Genomic DNA, 20,281 nt, shown 5'->3' with positions numbered 1-20,281 from the left:
TCTTTTGGGGGGAAGTAATTAGGTTTAATTTTATTTAATTATTATTTTTTAATGGAGGTAGTGAGGATTGAACCCAGGACCTCATGCATGCTAAGAATGTGCTCTACCACTTTGAACTATACCCTCCGCCTACTTTTTTTTTTTTTTTAACAGAATTGACTCATTGATTAACCTCAGGAAAATTGCTGTGCTAACGGATATAAAGGAAAATGTCCAACAGGCACCAATAATGGGATATTATTATAACAACTTCCAGTCTTTTTCTGGATTGTTTACTGCCCTTAGCAATGTAGATTTCTAATCAGTCAATCAATCGGACCTGTTCTGAAAGTCTTTGAGAGCCAGGTAGGGGCGAGGGTAGGGAGCAGTGAACCAGCTGCTTGAAGCTGAGCAGGGAAGCAGAGGAGTGCCCTCAGGAGCTGCTATTCTGCGATGCTCCTCCCTCCAGGGAGCCCTGGGCTGAGGGGACCGTGGCATCTCTCACAGGGAGGCTCGGGCCTGCTGGGAGGCAGACTGGTAGGAAGTGGGGGTTTTGAAGGTGGGGGAGCAGGCGGACCATGACCAGCATGTTCTTCTCCTCAGTGGATGATGCCGTGATGGACAACGTGAAGCAGATCTTTGGCTTTGAGAGTAACAAGAAGAACTTGGTGGATCCCTTCATGGAAGTCAGCTTTGCAGGGAAAATGGTAAGTAAGGAGCAAGGAAACAAGAGAATTCCTATGGGAGGATGACGACTGGGCATCCCTGTGGACTGGTGCTGGTGGGGTGCAGGACAGAGTGAGGCACACACAGTGCCCCCCACACAAAGCGGGGCTGATGGTGGGACACGGGATGAGACACGCGTGCCCAGCTTTCTGGGGCTGCCATGCACATGCATGTGGACAGGTCTGCCTGGGTGTGTGAGACAGACACACAGGTGTGGATGGACACGGAGAGGACATCTGGCCAGTGGATAGATGGAGGGATATTTTGGGGGAAATTAAGCAATAGTAAGGAAATCAGATGTGAAGTCAGAGAGCTAGGTAAACTTTAAAAAATATGCCATAATAACACAATGATTATTTCTAAAAAGCTGTGGCAGGAGTTGGGCAGAGAAGGGCCACTCTGTTGGGGGCCCTGGGGATCACGTATCTCTCTTCCTTGCAGCCCGCCTTCCTGCCCAGAGGCAGGGCTGTTGCTCCACGCCCTCTTGATTTCTGCCTGGGTGCCTCCCTCCATCCCACCTTAGGGGTGGCTTTGCCTCCCAACGCCCCCACCCACCAGGCTCTCCCCAGCAGCCTCAGGCTCTCCCAGGCTTCAGTGTCTCCTCTCCAGAGAGGAATCCACAGCTCTCTCTAACTCTGAACCCTGACCCCAATCCCAGAGCTCGCTATACACATCTCTATGTCCTGCCCCTGGACCTCTTTAAAGGCATCATCTTCTACCCCAGCCCAGCCCCCTTTCCAGAAGCCTCCATCCTAACCAAGTACCACCGTCAAAGGCAGAAAATGTGGGCCTGCCTTGATTCTTCCTTCTTTTTTGACTTCCTTGCATCAAATACGCCACCACTAGTTCTTGCCTTCAAAGGTCCCGAGGTCCTTTCCTCTTTGTTCCCCGAGCCACTGTCATCTCTCCCCAGGGCCACACAACAGCCTTGCGTCCGTTCTCTTGTCCGGGTTCTCCCCAAAGAAAGCTATCAGCATATTTAGTGTAAAACACAGCACTATTTATGTAATGAAGTTCAAATCTCATCACCTGGCGGATGAGGTCTCGCTCAGCGGAACTTTGTCGCCTCATCTCTATGGCCCGTTAGCCGGTTCAGTCTTTGCGCGAATGGGGAGAATCGCGCCCCCTACTGGGCTAACGAGGCTTTTCAGCCCTCTGGGAGCGCGGAGTTGAGCGGGTTTCAGCCCTACTGGCTCCCCCTGGCCGGGTGGTTGTGAGGATGCAAACTGCACAGCCCGCTCAGTGCCCGTGCGTCCTCTCATTTGCCCTGGGCACTCCGGCGTCCTTCCTGCCCCTCTCCCCCCGCCCCCCAAAGTGTGTTGCATCGTTCAAAGTCCAGCCTCTGTGACCCCCAAAGGCGTGTGTACTAGTTCTTTCCTCCCGGCTCCACGCGGCCGTATGCATGGCCCTCTTTTAGCCCGTTTTCCGTTGCATGCCAGCATCTGTTCCTTCGACTTTCTGGGAAATAACCTGATCTCCTTTTCTCCGTCACCTCAGTGCAGAGACGGTGGTGAAAATACTGGAAATGGGGGAGAATGACGTATCGGGCGGGCGCAGCCTCCGCCCCGACTGCCGGAATCCCGCGGAGGCGCCTCTGAGCTTCGTGCCGGCAGGGGGGTTCCGGGGGCCGGCGGGGCGGGGTCCGCGCCCTCCCAGGGCCCGACGGCCTGGCCGGGAGGTCCGCTGGCCGCGGCGCCAGGCTCCGGCGAGTTGAGTCGGATGACTTGGGTGTTAACAGGAATATTGGAAATGGGCAGAGGAGAAGGGCTGAGAAGCGAGCCGGGTGGACGGAGGGTGCGCGCCCTGCAGCCGGCTGCCGCTTTGTTCTGGAGGCAGAGGCAGGGAGGGAGAGAGGCCAAGGGCGGTACAGGGCCACTGGGGAGGCGTTTAAAAGCTTAACAACAAACGCTTAAAGCCAAGGGTGGTGATGGAGGTGGTGTATGCTCCCGTGCACACGGCGCTTTGCAGGTTTCCTTTTCACTTAATCTTTTCTTGAAGTCATTTTGGAAAGAAGCCGAGTCGGCCTGCCCATCCCACCGACAAAGGGACCCCTGCGGTAGGTGGGGAGCGGCGTTGGTGCCAGGGGTTTCGTGCCTGAGACTCAGGTGTGATTTCAAGAACTGAGAAAGGCCTTGGATAAGTTCATTTCCTCAGCCTGCTACCTGATGTCCACGCCTCCCCCCACCCCGGCCAGTGTCTGTTTCTTTTCTTTCTTCTTTTCTTGTTATTTTTTGTTTTTTAATTTTTTTTTCTTTTTCTTCTTTTACTATTGATGCACGTATTCATTAAGGAATTTAGAAAAATACTGGAAAAAGTAAATGAAATTACCCAGAAGTCATCATACAAAGTTTATATTTGGTGCCTATCTTTCTAGTTTTAATTTTAATTTCTTACTATGGATTGATGTTAGACACTTTATTGAAGCACTTTACTTTCAGTATTATAAAACATAAAGAAAAGTTAAAAGAATGGGTCAATGAACACTCACCCACTGGCATGGGGTGAAACAATTGTATTTTTTTAAACTTTTTTTTTTTATTGAGTTATAGTCATTTTACAATGTTGTGTCAAATTCCAGTGTAGAGCACAATTTTTCAGTTATACACGAACATACATATATTCATTGTCACATTTTTTTCGCTGTGAGTTACAGTAAGATCTTGTATATATTTCCCTGTGCTATACAATATAATCTTGTTTATCTGTTCTACATTTTGAGATCCCAGTCTCTCCCTTCCCACCCAATTGTGTTTTGCTGCATTTGCTTTCTCTGTCTCTCTCTGACTGCTTTTTCTTTTCTCCGTGACTGAATCATTTGAAACCTGGTTACAAACTTTGCCCCTAAAGTCTTCAGCATGCATCTCCTGAGAAAAAGAAAATTCTTCGTAACCACAAAAAATCATCACACCTGGGAAATTAACAATTATTTCCTACTATTGTCTGATACTGGCTCATATAAATGTTCTCTGATTGGCCCCAAAATGTCTTAGAGCTGGTTTAATTTTGTTCCAAGACCCAAATGGAATTTATGCTCCGCATTCGTCTCCTCTGTAACAGCCTTGTACCCCCTTCGCCCCCTTCCTACTTTTCTCACCCCACGACACTGAAGTTTTGAAGCACCCAAGCCGTTTGCCCATGTCCTGGGTTTGTCCCATTGTTTCCTCCTGGTGTTGTTTAACTTGTTCTTCTGGCCCCTGTAATTTCCTACAAACTGGAAGTTAGGCCTCAAAACCAGATTAGATGCAAATCAAATATTTAGGCAAGAACACATCATAGGTGATGTTTTGTATGTCACCTTGCATCACAACAGGACGTGAAGTCTCAGCTTATCCCATCATTGGTGACGACTGATTACTTGGTTAAGGTGGTGCCTCCAGATCTCTCTTGTCAAAGCACACGCACCCCTTTGTCCTTTGCAGGCAGTCTGTGGGCGACATCCTAGTGTGTGCAGATACCCTGTTTCCCAGCAGCCTCTCACCTAATGGTCCAGGCAGCTCTTGGCCTCCTTGCCTGAACAAGTCATTCACCTGGGGTTGCAAAGCGGTGATTCCCTCATTATCATTCCTTTTGTCTTTATTAGCTGCTGTTTTCTGTTAAGAAGAGCTTCCCCTCCCCTCTGCCTTTTTGAGTGTTAATATGAACCTCAATGCTTTTTATTAATTCGGTGTGTTAAAATCGCTCATTATTGTGTTGGCTGTGTGAACTGCCCTGACAGTGGCCACTGGGAGCGCTTTCGAGCTGGCTTTTCCACCCAAAGCCTAACATAGGCTCTTGATGGAAATGTCTGTGGGGGAGGTAACACGGACTTTAAACTCATTCACACTGAGATATAAGTGCTCACTGTGGGTGTTACCTAAGTGCAGTTCTGGTTTGGGCTTGGGGTCAGGGTCTGTTGCCCTGTACCTGGCCTTAGGAAGGACTGGGTCAGGAGAAATGAAGGCAGGAAGGAAGCAGGAAGGCTGGCAGGGCAGCCTTGCAAGACCCTTATTCCAAGGACTGGGAACAGTTTGACAAATGGGAAACTCGTGTCTCAAGATTGTCCTTATTCCACACTCCCAACATGGTAGAGCTTTGATGATGGCTCAAACCAAGACCAACCTGCCTTCAAATTCAGTGGATTTCCTTGGAGCTAAGTCTCAGAGCTCTGGGGTCCTAGCTACTCCTGGGTCCTTGCCAGCACCTTGATCTCTCTTGGTCTTCTCCTGTTTCGTGATGCCCTTGGCTGGCCCTGGGAATTTTTCTAGGAAGGTGTAGCTATCTGGGAGAGGTGATAGAGGTAGGGGATTTGATCAAGGCGAGGGTCCATATAAAGCCGATTCGTGGCTGGACCCTTGAAAGAAGCTGCACCCTTCATTTTCCCTCTAGAAGGAAGAGGCTTCTGAAGGAGCCAGTTGAGACCCTCCCTCCTCTGGTGGTCCCCAGGTTTGTGTCCCCCTCTCTGCTCCCCAGCCATCTCATCATGGCTTTCCCCCACAATGCCACCCTTACTGTAAGCCTGTCTCATTCTGCCTGTCCCTCTGTCTGTCTCTGGTGTGTCACTTTTCCTCATAACATCCTATTCTGAAGAACCCTGGGGCTTTGTCCTCTGTGCCCACGCACCTTAGCCTGGTGCTCTTTGCATTTCCTCTTATGGACACTTGGTGGCACTATTATCTAAGGTGTGAACTGGACCTGATTTGGCCAAGCTACTAAGGGGCTAGAAAGGGTGTGTGTGTGCGCGCGCACGTGTGTATCACACTTCTTCATGGTATGGGAAAAGGCAAGGGGACATACTTGGAGGACAGAGTGGGTGACTTTAAAACAGCTTTCCCCCCCATGAATAAAACCTATTAATTAAAAAAAGGATGAAATAATTTAAGCATATTTCTGTGCCCCACGCTGCCGTGGAGATAACCACTGTGAACATTTCCTGCCCCTATGTTTTCCTCTCTGTAGCCCTCACTTCTGTCTTTCACCACCCCACCCCCCGAACCTCCCTGCCCCACTGGAAAAAAGTGGGATTCAGAATACAGTTGATCTTCATTATTCACAGATTCTGTACTTGCTAATTTGCCTACTTGCTAGCATTTATTCATGACCCCGAATCAATCCTCTTGGTGCTTTCGGGATCAGTTGCAGAATCTCGAGAAATTTGAGCCCCTCGAGGAGCGTATTGCCAGCTGGGTTGGACCAGTGTGATTTCCCTCTTGTTTCTCATCCCGTTAATGTGTCCTTTTCCTGGTCTATTTAGTGTCATGTTTTTTTCTTGCATTTTGGTGCTTTTTGCTGGTGATTTCAGTGTTTACAATGGCTCCCAAGCGTGGCGCTGACGTGCCGTCTAGTGTTCCTCTGTGCAAGGAGGCTGTGGCGTGCCTTATGGAGAAACTAGATGTTAGATGAGCTGCGTCCAGGCACGAGTTACAGTGCTGCTGGCTGTGAGTTCAGTGTTAGTGACTCCACAACATATAATAAAAAAGATGTCTTGAGATAGAAATATACATAAAGCAAGGTTATTGGTCGGTTGACAGCAGTCTTGTGACAGAGGCTCATAGGAATCCAACCTTGTATTTTGCTAAGGAGCACTATTTCAGTATTCATTCCTTGGGTACTTGTGACTTATAGAACGTGTAACTACTGCCAGTAAGGAGAATCCAGTGTGTCTATGTGGTCTGGTCAACTGCTCATACTGTCTAACATGTCCTTCGGTTATTAAATAGTCTTTGCAATCAGCTTATTGTCTGCATAATATTCCATTAGATGAATATAATGTAACATTTAACCTGTTTTTGGATAATTTTTTTTCGATTTTCCTCTTTTATGAGCTACTCTGGGACAAACATCAGCATACAGGAATCTTTTAAAAATATTATTTTATTATTTTAATTTTTTTTTAAATGGAGATACTAAGGGTTGAACCCAGGACCTTGTGCGTGCTAGGCATACGCTCAACCACTGGGCTATACCCTCCCCCACAGTGTACTGGCATCTTTATTCACACTCCACTTTTCCATAGGGAAGTTTCTAGAACTGGGTCAGAGGGCATGCTTATGTTTAAGTATTTGATACAGGTGGCCAAAGAGCCCTCCAGAAAGGTTGTACCAAATATACTCCATTCTGAAGGGAAGGAGGGTAAAAACTAAAAAGGCTCAGAGAGGAAGCAGAGGGGGAGGGAGTTGGTGCGACTCCCCAGGACTGGCGCTGAGGGAGTGGGGGGACAACCTGTGCATTCTCATTCCAAGGAGCGGACATGTGACGTTGGCAGGGTCTCCTTAGCTGTGTCTGATCAAAGAGTCTTTGGCAGGGGGTGGGGTGGTGGGGTGGAGGGAGGGTACAGCTCAGTGGTAGAGCGCATGCTTAGCATGCATGAGGTCCTGGGTTCAATCCCCAGTACCTCCATTAAAATAGATAAATAAATCTAATTACACCCCCCAAAGAATTTTAAAAAGTCTTTTCTCTCCTTTTCTTTTGTATTTTAAACTTTTGTTCATCTAAGTTTTGAATTAGGTAGGACATTGTTTATGCATGCCTTGTACATTGATCTATCCACCATCCTGAATCTCTCATGAAGACTCGCCCTCTCGCTCTGTGCCCATCCAGCAGGCCACCGCTCATCTCCTCGCTTGCAAGGGGAACCTTGCTGGTGGTTTCTTTTGCATCACCCTGGCTTCATTATGCATATGCTGCACATCTGATCATAAATTCTTACCTTTTACCCTTTTAATACAAACAGTTGCACATTATCCTCACTGCTCTGCCCCTTGCTTTTTTTTCTCATGTAATATAACTTGGGAATTGTTTCATATCTTAGAGCAGTCCTCATTCTTCTAGATCTGCGTATTGCTCTGGCCTGTGGGTGGACCATAATTTATGTAACCCGTCCTCTATTGCTGGACACGTGGAGCTGTTCCACATCCTCCCTAGTCCAAGCCACGCTACAGCGAATAACCTTGCTCATGTGTTATTCTGCACGTGTGCAAGTCTTTCTGTGGGATCACGTCTGGAGGTAGGAACTGGCAGGTCACAGGGTATTTGCATTTGTAATTTTGAAGGATGGTGGCCAGTTGCCCTTGGGAGGAGTCGAGCTGTCCTGTTCTCCCACCAGCAAAATCTAAGTGCGCACTTTCCCCACAGCCTTGCCGAGAGAGGACTGCCAGGCTTCAGAGAATTTTATGACTGATAGATGAGAAATGGTATCTCATTTGTTTGTTTGTGTTTCTTCTATTATGAGGGAAGTTGGGCGTCTTTCTGTGTGCTTTAAGCCCTTTGTGTGCCCGTTCCTGGGACGTGTGTGTCCCACTCTGCCCGTGGTTCCATCCGATTGTCAGTCTCTCTTCTTTCCTTACTCCTGTCTTTGCTCACACGAGGGCCAGATCCTGGCAGCCATCCCCGCCCCCAGACTTTGCCTGGCTCTTCTCACAGGGAGGAGGGGAGGGTGGGGACAGGGCTGGCGCTGGGTGGACCAGAGATGGAGACAAAAGTTCTGGCCCCTGGGGAGGCTGCACCCTCACTTGATAGAGGACCCAAAGCCCCCAGTCTAAGCAGGTGCTCCTTGGATGAGGTAACGCATATAAATCCTTCGCATAATCAGGGCCCAAAGCAAATACTCTTGAAGAAGGCTGTTCGTTATTCCTGCTTGTAGGACACACACACCTTCCAGGACCTGCATGTCTGGAACAGAGCCTTCCCCTGTTGCCCTGTGCGGGTACAGGATGCCCCGGGCTGGTTAAGGGGTCTGTGCGTCTCTGGGGCCTCCAAGGGTGGAATAAAACACATGAGCCACTGGTTTGGTTCCAGTGTCTGGCTCTGCCAGGTTTCTTGTTTGTGGAGATCCTAGTTTTAAGAGGAGGGTTGAGCAGAGGCGGACTGTGGCTTATGAGGTTTGTCTCCTCCTTGGATTTTCCCTTCACTCTCAGATGCCGGTGCACCGCCCTGGCCCCGGCCCTCCAGCTCCCCTTTCCTCTCCCTCTGTCCCCATCTCTAATCCGCTGGGGCTCACGGTCTTCCAAAGGGGCCAGTGCTCTGGGCTGATGGGCAAAGGAGACTGCTTCAGGCTGCAGGACCCCTGGGAAAGCTGGTCTGAACTCAGGGCCCCCATATTTAGGGTCATTGGCCATAATGGGAGGTAGGGGCGGGGAATTTCCAGCCAGAGGTGTGACATAAGGGAGAAGGGTTGTGACATTCAAGCCTTCTCTCCCTACACCCCTGCTGGGTCTGACTGACCACTGAGCTTTGTCTCTGAAAAGATGCCCTGTGTCTGAGCCCACTGCACCAGGCTCCATGGCCCAGGGCCTTCTGTCCAGTCCAAAGGGTGGCCAGCATAGCAGAGAAGTATGGCTGGCTGGTATGGTGGTTCCCGAGGGAGCCCAGAGTCCCCTCAAATCTCTATCCATCTGTCCTCCATGTCTTCTAGCTCTGCAGCAAGATCCTGGAGAAGACAGCCAACCCTCAGTGGAACCAGAGCATCACGCTTCCTGCCATGGTGAGTCTTGCCCCGCGGGCCCACCCTGGACTTCTTCGAAAGGACCCCACCCCGACACGTCTCTCTTCCCTCCTCAGTTTCCCTCCATGTGTGAGAAGATGAGGATTCGTGTCATAGACTGGTGAGTTCTGTGCCTTGGAGTCTTCAGAGGGGGCTGTTCTCAGGGTCACTGGGTCCTGTGGTTTCCTTCTGTTCTGTCTGCATGTCGTGGGTGAGGCAGTTTCCTGGGAGAGGCCTGGGAAGGGGAGGATGTGGTCTGTTCATTGGAAACTTACTCACAGCCCCGCTTCCAGGTAGAATAAGAAGGGCAGCCAGGTGGGCCTGGGACGGCTCCAGGAGCCAGAGATCCCTGAGGCCAGAAGGAGCCAGGAAGGCTTCCTGGAAGAGATGGAGTTTTTGGCAAGTCCAGGATGAAAGCATTCTAGTGAGGAGAGGGTCGTAAGCAGAAGCAAGGAGGCTGGAAAGAGCAGAGCTTCTGGGGCAATGGGCTGTGAGCCCTGCAAGGGTTGGTAGGATGGAATGGAAGGCCTCCAGGCTGGGGAAGTGGAGCAGGTTGCCCGAGCTGGGGATGCCACTGCTGGCTTGCAACAGGGGAGGACAGTAGCCACACGGACATCTTAGAAAGTCAGTAATGTCTAACACTTGCTGAGGGCTTGTGTGTTCCAGGCCCTCCGCCCAATGAGCACTTCACACACGTGGTCTCACCTGATGCTCAGCTCGACTCCTGACCTTACAGATGAGGGAGTGGGTTTGAATAGATTGAGTGACCTATCCGAGGTGACAGCTGGGAAGCAGCTGGGAACCCAAGCTTGCTGTTCCCCCAGCCCACCCATTGCTTACCCACTGGGCTGTGCCGCCCACTCTGTGATGAGGTGCTGTCTCTCACGCCCGGGGGCCGTCAGGGGTGCACATGCTTCATCTCCAGGGCCTTCCATCCACCAGTCTTTCCCAACAGAGAGAGTTGTCCTTTCTCTGCCCCCAAAAGGTCTTGGCTGTGCGGTTCCCCGCGTGTTGGCCTTTGGTCTCCCGCCCATGGCACCCCCAGCCAGGAGGATAATGAGAGACTAGGGAAAACCCCCAGGCCACAGAGCCATTAAAGTGTGCGCCAGGTCCCCAGCCCGAAAGAAAACAGCTTGTGAGAATTAGAGGAGAGGAAGGGAGCGTGCGGAGGGCCAGGAGGGAGAGGCCTCTCGGGCCCTGACCACCGGTATGTTCTGTGGGTGGCGGTTTGGGACGACGTGCTTTGGGGCCACAGAACCATCCTGCACCTCAGCTCGCTGTGTGCGCGCACGTGTGTGGCTGTGTCGAGCGGGGGCGACTGCCAGTGAGTGTGCGTGTCCGTGTCAGCGGGTGCACGTGTGCGTGTGTGCAGGGGGGCACGGGGGTCCCCGGCGCTGTGGGCTGGCCTCGCCCGGGTCCGTGTGAGCCGTGTGGGGCATCAGCATACTGTACAATCCAAACACATGACGGAATCTGGTGGTTGCATCTCTGGTTTAGGTTGAAGTGGCATTTTTATTGTGAGTCTATTTTCAGACTTGCTGTATTTTCCAAAAGCAACCCCAAGCCCCCAAAACCCAACTCCTGGCCAGAAAGCATTCTGCCGCAGCAAGTTCCTCTCCAGAAAAGCGCTTTCTTCCCAGAAAACTCAGATAAACTCGTGTTATTACCTGAATCCTAGCAATATGATATGGTTCATATGGCCTTTGCTCTGTAACTTAATCGTCCATTCAGTTCTTTAAGAGTTTCTTCTTCATTAAAACACAAAATTCCCAAAATTACCCTCCTACCCCCACTGCCCCCCCAAAACACAAAAGAACAAAAAAAAACCCCCAGCGCACACAAAACCTTTTTCCTCCCATTCTCTTTCCCCTTTCAGCAGAGTCAGGCAATCCAGAGGTCAGAAATCCTATTCCTGTCCAAGTGCACGTCTTTTCTAGGCACTGGCCAGGAAGGCACTTTAAAAGTGCCACCCACTCTCAGTTATCTGGTGTTGATAATCTCACTGTAAAATGTTTAAGGGAATTTTAACTTTCCAGTTCCTGGTAACGTCATTCACCGGGAAAAGTGATACAGATCTGTGCTGACGCTTCACTCTCCCAAATGTAGCCCCCACCCTGAGAGAAGACTTTAAAGCTTAATCACCGATCTGGGAAATACGAAGCGGAAGGAAGGGAGCAGCAGAGATTGGGTGTCTCCTGGTTGGAAGAGTTAACAGAAAAATAAAATCACTATGCCAGGCAGGTCTTCCACAGCGGGCTACATGGGTGTCATCGCCCGAAGCCGGCTGTGGCCGAAGGGCTTCCAGCAGGGAGAGAGGGCCTAAGGGCTCCAAGAGGAGGGAGCATGCTCGTGGGGAACCTTCTGGAAGGAGACAGGTCTTGCCCTATCCAGCGTTTCTCAGTCTCAGGCACTGTGACGTTTTTGGACCAGGCAAGTCTTTACAGTGGGAGACTGTCCTGTGCACTGTAGGATGTTTGACCACAACCACGGCCTCTCTGTATCGCTCCCCTCCATTCAAAAATGTTTCCGGAGGGGGAGGGTGTAGCTCAAGTGGTAGAGCGCATGCTTGGCAGGCACTAGGTCCGGGGTTCGATCCCCAGTACCGTCTCTAAAAATAAATAATAAACCTAATTACCTTCCCCCCACCAAAAAAAAAAAAAAAGTGTTTCCAGACGTTGCCAAATGTCCTGGGATCAGAACCTCCGGATTGAGAACCCTTGGTCTAGCCTGACAAGGGAGCAGCAGGTTGCTGCAGTCAAAGCTCTGATGCCCACGTCAGGCACATCCTGCCCGAATCCCAGCTTTACCATCCTGGTTACCTGTGCTTCTTTATCTGAAGTTGGAGCTGGTTGCTGTACCTGCTTCAGGGCCACTGTGAGGATTAAATGAGCCGAGTCACCTGATGGTTTGAGCACAGACCCTCAGCTCTCAGTAGGTGCTCAATACCTGCTGGCTGTTACTAGATAACGACTGCCAAGGGGGCAGGTGCCAGTCTGCACAAGATAGTCTTCTCCAGCTTCTACCCACGGTCCCCTCTGCTGGTTGGGGAGGGGACAGGCCTTCCTTTGGGAGGCAGGAAAGGCCCCACATGGTGGATGCAGGCCATGTGTGCCGGGGCATGTGCACTGGACCAGGAGTCAGGACACCAGGGTTTCAGTCCTGGCTCTGCCTCTCCCTCCCAGGCTGACTTTGGGCAAGGACTTTCTGACTCGAGCCTCAGTTTCTTCATCTGTGCAACAGAGATGTTTGTAAAAGTACCTTCTCCTCAAGGCCATTGTGAGGATCCTTGGAGATAAAGGAGGTTAAAACTGCACTGTCATACACAGAAGGATCAGACACAAAAAGGAGCTATGCATTAGCTACCATAAGCTAATGAAGACTGTGGCCTTGGGGATCGTTTCTTTCTGGTCACCTGGTTTTCTCCTTGGTCCAAGTATGTCTTAGCTCCTGGCGCCTTGCCCTCTGTGGGGCTGGGGGTCTGGTTCCCTGAGCGACCTTCTGCTCCCACGACTTGCCTCTGCCCACCTCCCTCTCAACCTGCAGACGTGTCTGCAGAATCCAGCCCAGCAGCCCAGTGTTGAGATGCTGATGGTGGGTGAGATGGACTGGTTCCCTCTAGACAAGTCATGAACAACTTTCTTTCCAGTCTCTTCTTCCCTAGGATGACTGGGCCTCAATGGCATGCCCCGTGTGAAGACCGGGGCCCCTAACGATATGTAACTGAGCCTGTTTCCTTCCTGGGTGGGCTGTGGTGTGCTACTCCCCTCCCCCATTCAGGCCCTCTCTGCCCCTTGCTCTAGGGACCGCCTCACCCACAACGACATCGTGGCCACCACCTACCTGAGTATGTCAAAAATCTCCGCCCCTGGAGGTGAAATAGAAGGTAAGTTCCCCTCTGTGCTGTCCCCTGTGGTCCCCCATGCTCTCCCCTGGCCAGCGAGGGGGATGGGCTTACAGTCATTTAGGACTGGTCCTCACCTCGGATGGTGGGATACACTGCTGAGGGGTGGAGCGAAGAGAATTCCTTCCTGTAGATGCTACTGGTGGCTGCGGCCACGCCATCCACTGGCTTCTACGTCAACTGGCTGTGCTCTAGCAGCTCCTATTTTGAAATCGCTTTCATTGATGTGTTAAAAAGTTCATGATCACTTGGTGCAATTTTAAAGAGACAATCTGAAAGAAGAATATAAAAATGTACTCATGAAATTATCCAGAAGCTTATCCTCCCAGACAAGAGATAAATATTGATTGTCTGGAACTTTCTGTTCTGTTCGTATGCATGTGTGTACATGAAAAACATTGTTTTGAAATAATTTTCAGTTGTTCCAGAAGTTGCTTTTTGTCACTTGGCAATACAACATAGATGTTTATTCATGTTATTAAATGGTCTTCTACAATATAATTTAAAATAAATACATATATTCTATTGTGAATGCACCATAACCACATTTAACCAGTTAATGCTGAATATTTTGGTGCTTTCTAGTTTTTTCAGTGTTATAAACAACTAACTTGAGAGTGAATATTTCTGTAGCCGAATCTTTATGTAATTCATGATTTTTCTTATGCATAAATACCTAGAAGTCAAATTGCTGTGTCAAAAGTTTGAACATTTTTAAAGCTTTTGGTATAGATATCAAAATTGCCCTACAAAAAGACTGGACCAATTTACACTCGAATTACTCACTTAATTTTGTTGTACCCTAATCAACTCAGGGTAGAATAATGATATTAAAAAAAGAGCTTTGTTAATTTGATGGGCAAATTTCACTGTTGTCTTAATTTTCATTTCATTGATATCTGGTAAAACTGACTGATGTAAATTTAAAAATATTTTAATAATTACCTTACATTTATAAATTATATCTATTTATTTACTTTTTATTTGTTCTATGGTAAATTGCCTATTCATGCTCTTGTCCATATTTCTGATGGTATGTTTGTCTTTTTCTCATTGTTTTTTAAGAGTTCTGTATGTATATGGCTGTTAACTTTCCCCTGTCATATATGTTGTAAATAGTTTTTGTCAATTTTATTTTATCCTGTAATAGTTTCAACATATAGAAATTTAAAAGTTTTACATAGCCAAATCTATTAGTCTTTTTCTTAGTGAATAAGGCAGGGGTCTAACATTACTTTTTTTCAAAATTGTTCTTTGGTGATACCAACACTATCTATTGAATAATCTTTTCCTTACATTTTGAAGTGCCACTTTTATCCTCTACTAAATTCCTAAATGTGTTCTTGGGCCTATTTCTTAATTTTTTGTATTATCTTTAATTGGTATGTCTGCTTATTATTTTTTAGGTTTTGGTATCTGGGTTATGCTGGCTCTGTAAAATTAATTGGAAAGATTTAAAGTCTTTTCTAACATCTGAAACAGTTTATATAACATAAGAATATAGTCTTTTGAGGGTTTGAAAGAATTCACCCATAAAACCATATGGGCTGAGTGCCCTTTTTGAGTGGGTGTAGCACTGGCTCTTTAAAACCTTTCAGTTTCTCTTGTGATCATCAGTATTTTTAATTTGTTACTTTTGTTATAGCCAATTTTGATAATCTACATTTCCCTAGAAAAACATTCATGACATTGAGGTCTTCTGATTTATTTATATGGTGGTGTGCAGAGCAATCCTTTATAATTTAAATGATTTTTCTTTATTTGTGGTGTTTTCCCTTTCCTTATTTCTAATGATATGTGTTTGAATTTTCTTTTTTTCTTGATTAGCCTTATTAAAAGTTTTTTTTCCCACCCACTTTATTGGAATTTGCAGAGAATCAGCTTTTGGATTTATTTGTCAATTCTAGTATTTTCTAATTATTTATTCTCTCTCTTTTTCTTTTTCTTTTTCTTTTTTTTACTCTTTTCTAAAACTCTCTTTAGACTTATTATTTGTTTGTTTGTTTTCTTTTTTAACTTTATGGTTAACTTCTTGTGTTTATTTTCAACATTGCTTATTTAAATAATGGAAGTATGGTTTCTGCCCCATATCTCATGCTTTTGGCCTTTCAAAAACCCCAGAGTTACATTTAACTCTATTTTTTACTTTCATTTCTCACATTTATTTTAAATTTATTTCGGTGCATTTTCTGAGAGCAGTCTGATTTGATTCCTTTGCAGCAGTCTTTTTTTCCTGACTGGATGCCACTTGTAGGAATGTCTCTTTTTCCTTGCAGTTTGAAAAATTACTTTGATCTATCTAGATGCAGGACTCTTTTCATTGCATTTTGTCTAAGACAGTGAATTCTCAAATCTGGGTTGAGGAATGATTTTGTTTATTCTAACATTGTAACGTTATCAGCTGGAGGCAGGGTAGGGTGGGGGTAGTGGGTGCTCTGTAAACAGGCAGCTTGTGTGACTTGCTCCAGTCTGCTCTTATGAGTCCCAGCCTTGTAAGGTTGTTGTAAGGATCCAGTGAGATTATAAATGAAAAGTTCTGGTACATAATAAACCCTAAAGTACTGTTTGTTGTTGAGCATCATTCTTAATTTGCTTTCTGCTTTCCAAATCTGATTTTTGACCCTGTACCAATTCTGCTTTTTACTGCTTCCCACGTGGCTTAAAATTGTTGGCTTTTTTGTTTCTTGACACACCTTCTTTTCCCTCTGTCTTTCCTTTTATATTTTCCCTTTCCTCTTTGTTCTCTCCCTCAAGTTTTGTTTTGTTTCACAAAAGCTATGTCCCTTGTTACTCTATGGAGGATTCCAAATCATTCCCTGGGAATTTCAGGTAAATGCTCTCGGGAGTCTTACAGTGTTTCCTCCCTGTTTCCCCATCCTGGTTGGCCCTCTGTCATCCCCCTCCTCCTGTATTCACTCGCTCACAAGATCCCATCAGTGCTGGTGTCTTTCTACAGACAGGATGCCTGAGTGTCTGCCCATCCATCTCCTCAGATCTTTATCTGGAGGACAGGTGAGACTGCCCAGTTTCTGGAAGATTCCACTGAGCACTCTTGAAGTTAACCAATCTATTCTTCTCGGTTCTCTGAAACATTAAAAAACAATAACAACTTTTAATTATAGAAAATTCGAACACACATAAAAGTAAAGAATTCTACAATGAACTCCCGGGTGTCCGCACTCCGCTTAAACATCCCGCTGCTCTCTGCCCTTGCGATTTCATCGTTGAGACTTGTAATTGGTGGGATACCCAGAAACTCCCAAAAGGCACTGCTCTCAGGGCTCCGCCTGCCCCAGCCCCTCCCCCTCCTGACTGTGGGAACCGCTGGTCCCAGGATGCAGTCCTCCTTCTGTGATCGCTGTTCAGATAGTTGGACGTGCAGGTAGAAAGATTAGAGGTGGGGGGCAATGTCTCATGGGGGTGGGTGGGAGAGAGAGTACTCTAGGCCCTCCCGGACCAGAACTCCTGGCATGGAAGGAACCTCTTCTCCAGTTTTCTGGCCGGACGCCCTCCCCATCTAAGTCCGAGGACAGGCGCTGGTAGAGGCACAAAGTGACCTCACTATTTTCCGACAGCCGCTGTTTCATGAGGTTCCAGCTGTGCCTGCTGTCAGCCACCTGAGGGAAAGTTTAGATCCCTGTGCCCCCGTCCGTCTTCATTTCTAGTGCTGATGTTGGCCTTGGTCTTTTCCAGGGTCATCATTCATTGGGACTGGGAGGAAGATGTTTATTTGGCCACTAGATGGCGCTCAGGCCATGAGCAACCCAGAGTGGTTGAGGGAAGGCATTCAAAAGCGGCAACACCGGCTCTCACAGGTGGTTCTGGACATAAATGGGAATCTTCTCGGAACCAGCTAATTTTAGATGTGCAATTTAAATAGCTTGATTAATATAACAGTAAAAGATTAGACTCATTGCTCAACCTGGAGCCATTCTTCCTGACCCTCTCTCTAGACCCGGAAGGTGAGCCCTGCCAAGTTCTCCCTCTTGTCCTGGGGCCACCGCAGCATTACTCCAACTTTCAGCTCTTTGTATTTCCCTCCACGTTGGGATGTTCTAGCACATCTGGGCGATGTAGGACCTTTCATCTCCCCATTGCTCTCAAACCCCAAACTAAGCCGAACTGTAAAAATGAGTTCTTTCTCTGTATTTCCCGGCCTCATGGTTCACCAGATTATTTGCTCCAGCCAGGCGCTTTTGTTTTCGTGTTTTTATTTTGATTTCCAGCTAGGACAGGACTTAACACTAGCCTCTTAAGCACTTCTGCCCACAAGTTTGCCTGGGCACACTTGAGTATTCCTTGGACCCCGTGTGCCAAGCATTTAGTAAAAATTTTGTTTTTTAATGAGCAGCGCTTTCCTTAGAACCGGCTGTTCTTTCGAAAGGTAACAGGCATACGAGACCCATGAAACTTACACGGTTTCTTTTATAACTTCGTGCATATGAAAATCACGCTACAAAAATAGCACTCGGACAGTTTTTTCCACAGCTCCGAAATCCAAAGTTCGTTTCTTTTTGTCTTTGGAACGTGGATGATGAGGATTTCCCAGCAGTTCTTGGTTTCTCCTCCTGCCTGGCGCGGGCTGATGTCAGGCAGCCAAGCCGTGGGCGTGGGAGATGTGCTGAGAGGCAGAGGGAGCGGCAGGGCTGGCCGCAGGTAATGGCCTTGGCTTCTCTAGGAGACACGGAGTCCCGGTGACCAACCGTGACGTGCAGCTCACTGGCCTGGGCGGGCTGCCCTCAGTCTCCTCCGGCTTCCCCAGGTGAGGGAGTTGGGCTTGGCTGCTCCAGCCCCAGAGCTGGGAGCATCCATCCATGTTTGGGGGCTTCCACGGCTCCTCTTCCTTGGGCTTGGGGAAAACACACCAAAACACTTGTGTTTTGGCAGAAGAGTGATGGGGACTAACTAGAGGCTTTGTCTTGAGTGGTTTCACTGGTGACTCTGCCCTTGACTTCATGAGCTGTCTGCAGACACCAGGGGAGACCCGGAGACCTGTGACCCTGCCCCTAAATGAGGACTTGTTGGCCAGTTGACAGCAGGGCCGTGTCTCACTATGCCTTGCACTGTGCCTGTTAGGTTTGCTGAACAAACGAACGGATGAGTGAGGGGATGAATGAAAATGTGCGGTTGGGAGCCAGGCTCCTCTGCATCCCCTAACTTGGTCCTGCTGGCCAGCAGAGGCATGTGCTGGTCAGATGGCCGGTGGGATTAGCCCTGTGTCTGGGCCGGGCGCTAGTCTGCAGCCAGGACTCAGAGTTGGTCTGTGGGTGAGAAGCCAAGTTTGCTCTGCGAGAAGCACGTGGGGTCGGAACTATGACCTCGGCCTCATTAGCCCTAGATAACTGGCCGGGCCTGTTTGTAATCATTTGGAAGGAGCTTAAAATGGCAACTGTTTCCTTCCGGTGGACCCTGGCCATGCCCTCATGGGGCTGCAGCTGTGCTGTGTCGGTCTTCTTGTGGTTGTTGAAACTCCCCTATGACCAGAGGCTTCGCTCCCCTACTGATGAAAACCTATTCCTGTGGATATGAAAATGGCCATGAATTATGGTTTCTGCAGCTCTGGCTTCTGCCAGCCGGCGTTCCTAGCTGAGGCCGGCCGTGGAGAGCTGAGGGCCTGGGTCCGGGGGCCTCCAGCCCCCTTGGAGTCTGGTCTCACCCTCCTTGCGGCAGTCCGTGCTCACTGGGTCAGCCCTGTCCTCGTATCCAGAGTCCACGTTCCCTCTCCTCTCGTCTCCACGCTTTCTTTCTGTGTCTCTGCTCATTCTTCCTTCACGATGTTTTGCTCCACTCTTGGCTCTTAACTCCAACTGGGGAGCTATAGGAAATAGCAGTGAGTATTTTTATGTTTTTTTAAGGAGACCAATAGGTAAAGGTGACCAGTGAATGAAAATATTCATTTCACCAAACACATCCCCAGGCCAGTCAGGACCCCAGATTTGGTTACGCTAAGATGGTTGGAGGAGGAGACAGGGAGGGTCAGACACAAGGTCTTGTGGGGAGAGACAGAATCAGAGAGGATGGCGGAAGGAGACTGAGGGGTGTTGACTCCTTTGGGGACATCTTGTACCTGCCTGGATGTGAGGGACGGATTCCAGGATGCTGAAAGTACGCCAGACCATCTCCTCCCTTGCTTCTCTTATTTCTAGACACCCCTTAGCAGCATTTAGGGTACACTCAAGTATAGAAATTTCAGCTAATGAGCTGTGTCTGGCACTGTGCTTCATTTGAAACAACAGGTGCCAGAAGCCAGACCCCAGTGCCTACTGTTGTGAAAATGCAACATGGGGCCCTCAGTGGTAATGCTGGAAATGACCACGAGGTGGAGATCTTGTGCCTTGAAATGCCAACTCCGAGCGCGGCATCAACCTGCCTGTAGGGTGGGGTGCTGGGTGTGTCTCACTGCCCAGCTCTGGCCCTTCCACGTTTCCCCCACCCTGTCTTTGTGTACTTTGTTTTCCTCACTTACCTGGCTATGATATGGAAAAGCACATTTTCTTTTCTGTGTTATTTCTTGGACGTATTGAGTCAAGCGTCTGGTCCAGTTTTCCACCAGCAAGCAGAGCACACAGCCTTGCAGGCAGCCACTGGCAAGGACCCGAGTGCTCGCGATGGCACTGGGGCTGAGTCTGGCTGAGGGGCGCGTGGTGATGCCTTAGTGTGTGATACGTTCACAGCTGGGCTGGGGCTGGGGCCTTGGGCCATATCTGTTTCCCTGTCCAGGAGCTGTCTTTCCATCTGTCTGTCTGTCTATCAACTGTCCATCCGCACGCCCTGTTCACCTAACCAGTCCTCCACTCAGCCTTGCCCATCCTAACCCCTTTTCCATTTCTTTATGCTACAGAGGAGCCTGCAGGTGTGGTCAAGCCTCCTCCAGCCTCAGACCGTACGTGCCTTCACCTCCAGGATGCCGAGGGGGTGGGCTGTGAGGTTTTTGCTGGAGCGGAAAGGGTGCTGGTTGTGGGGAAGTTTTTGATTTGTCTGAGGTGGAACTGAGATTACCCACCTCAGCCCCAGAGCTTACTTTTGGCCATTACCTCGCAACCTCGGTTGAATATGTAAATTGCTTGGAATGCTTTAAAGGCTATTCCCTCCCACCCTGTAAACCCGCTTCCTGAATCTGCTGAGCTCTGATGCTCCAGGGAGTTCACTGTCTCCAGCAGGGAGTGGGTGGAACTGGCGTGGGGGTCCATGATGAGGCCGGGCCAGTGTAAGGGCTC

The 20,281-nt window shown here is 48.7% G+C and overlaps 1 protein-coding gene across 7 annotated transcripts in view; it reads left to right on the top strand.

Moving 5' to 3' along the window:
- The window catches only part of DYSF (dysferlin), a 200,057-nt gene that overhangs the window by 62,931 nt on the left and 116,845 nt on the right, over positions 1-20,281 (top strand). For 4 of the 7 annotated variants that reach the window (XM_072937578.1, XM_072937574.1, XM_072937577.1 and 1 more), the window contains exons 14-17: positions 583-686; positions 9,095-9,163; positions 9,241-9,284; positions 12,964-13,046. In XM_072937578.1, coding sequence (XP_072793679.1) covers positions 583-686; positions 9,095-9,163; positions 9,241-9,284; positions 12,964-13,046 — 300 coding nt within the window. Of the gene's footprint in view, positions 1-582; positions 687-9,094; positions 9,164-9,240; positions 9,285-12,963; positions 13,047-19,905; positions 19,948-20,281 lie in introns of all 7 variants that reach the window. The other 3 variants (XM_072937576.1, XM_072937571.1, XM_072937575.1) reach the window with 1 other exon arrangement.

Source organism: Vicugna pacos, chromosome 15, assembly GCF_048564905.1.
Source record: "Vicugna pacos chromosome 15, VicPac4, whole genome shotgun sequence".
Taxonomy (NCBI): Eukaryota; Metazoa; Chordata; class Mammalia; order Artiodactyla; family Camelidae; genus Vicugna; species Vicugna pacos.
This window is presented reverse-complemented; position numbering and strand designations above follow the sequence as displayed.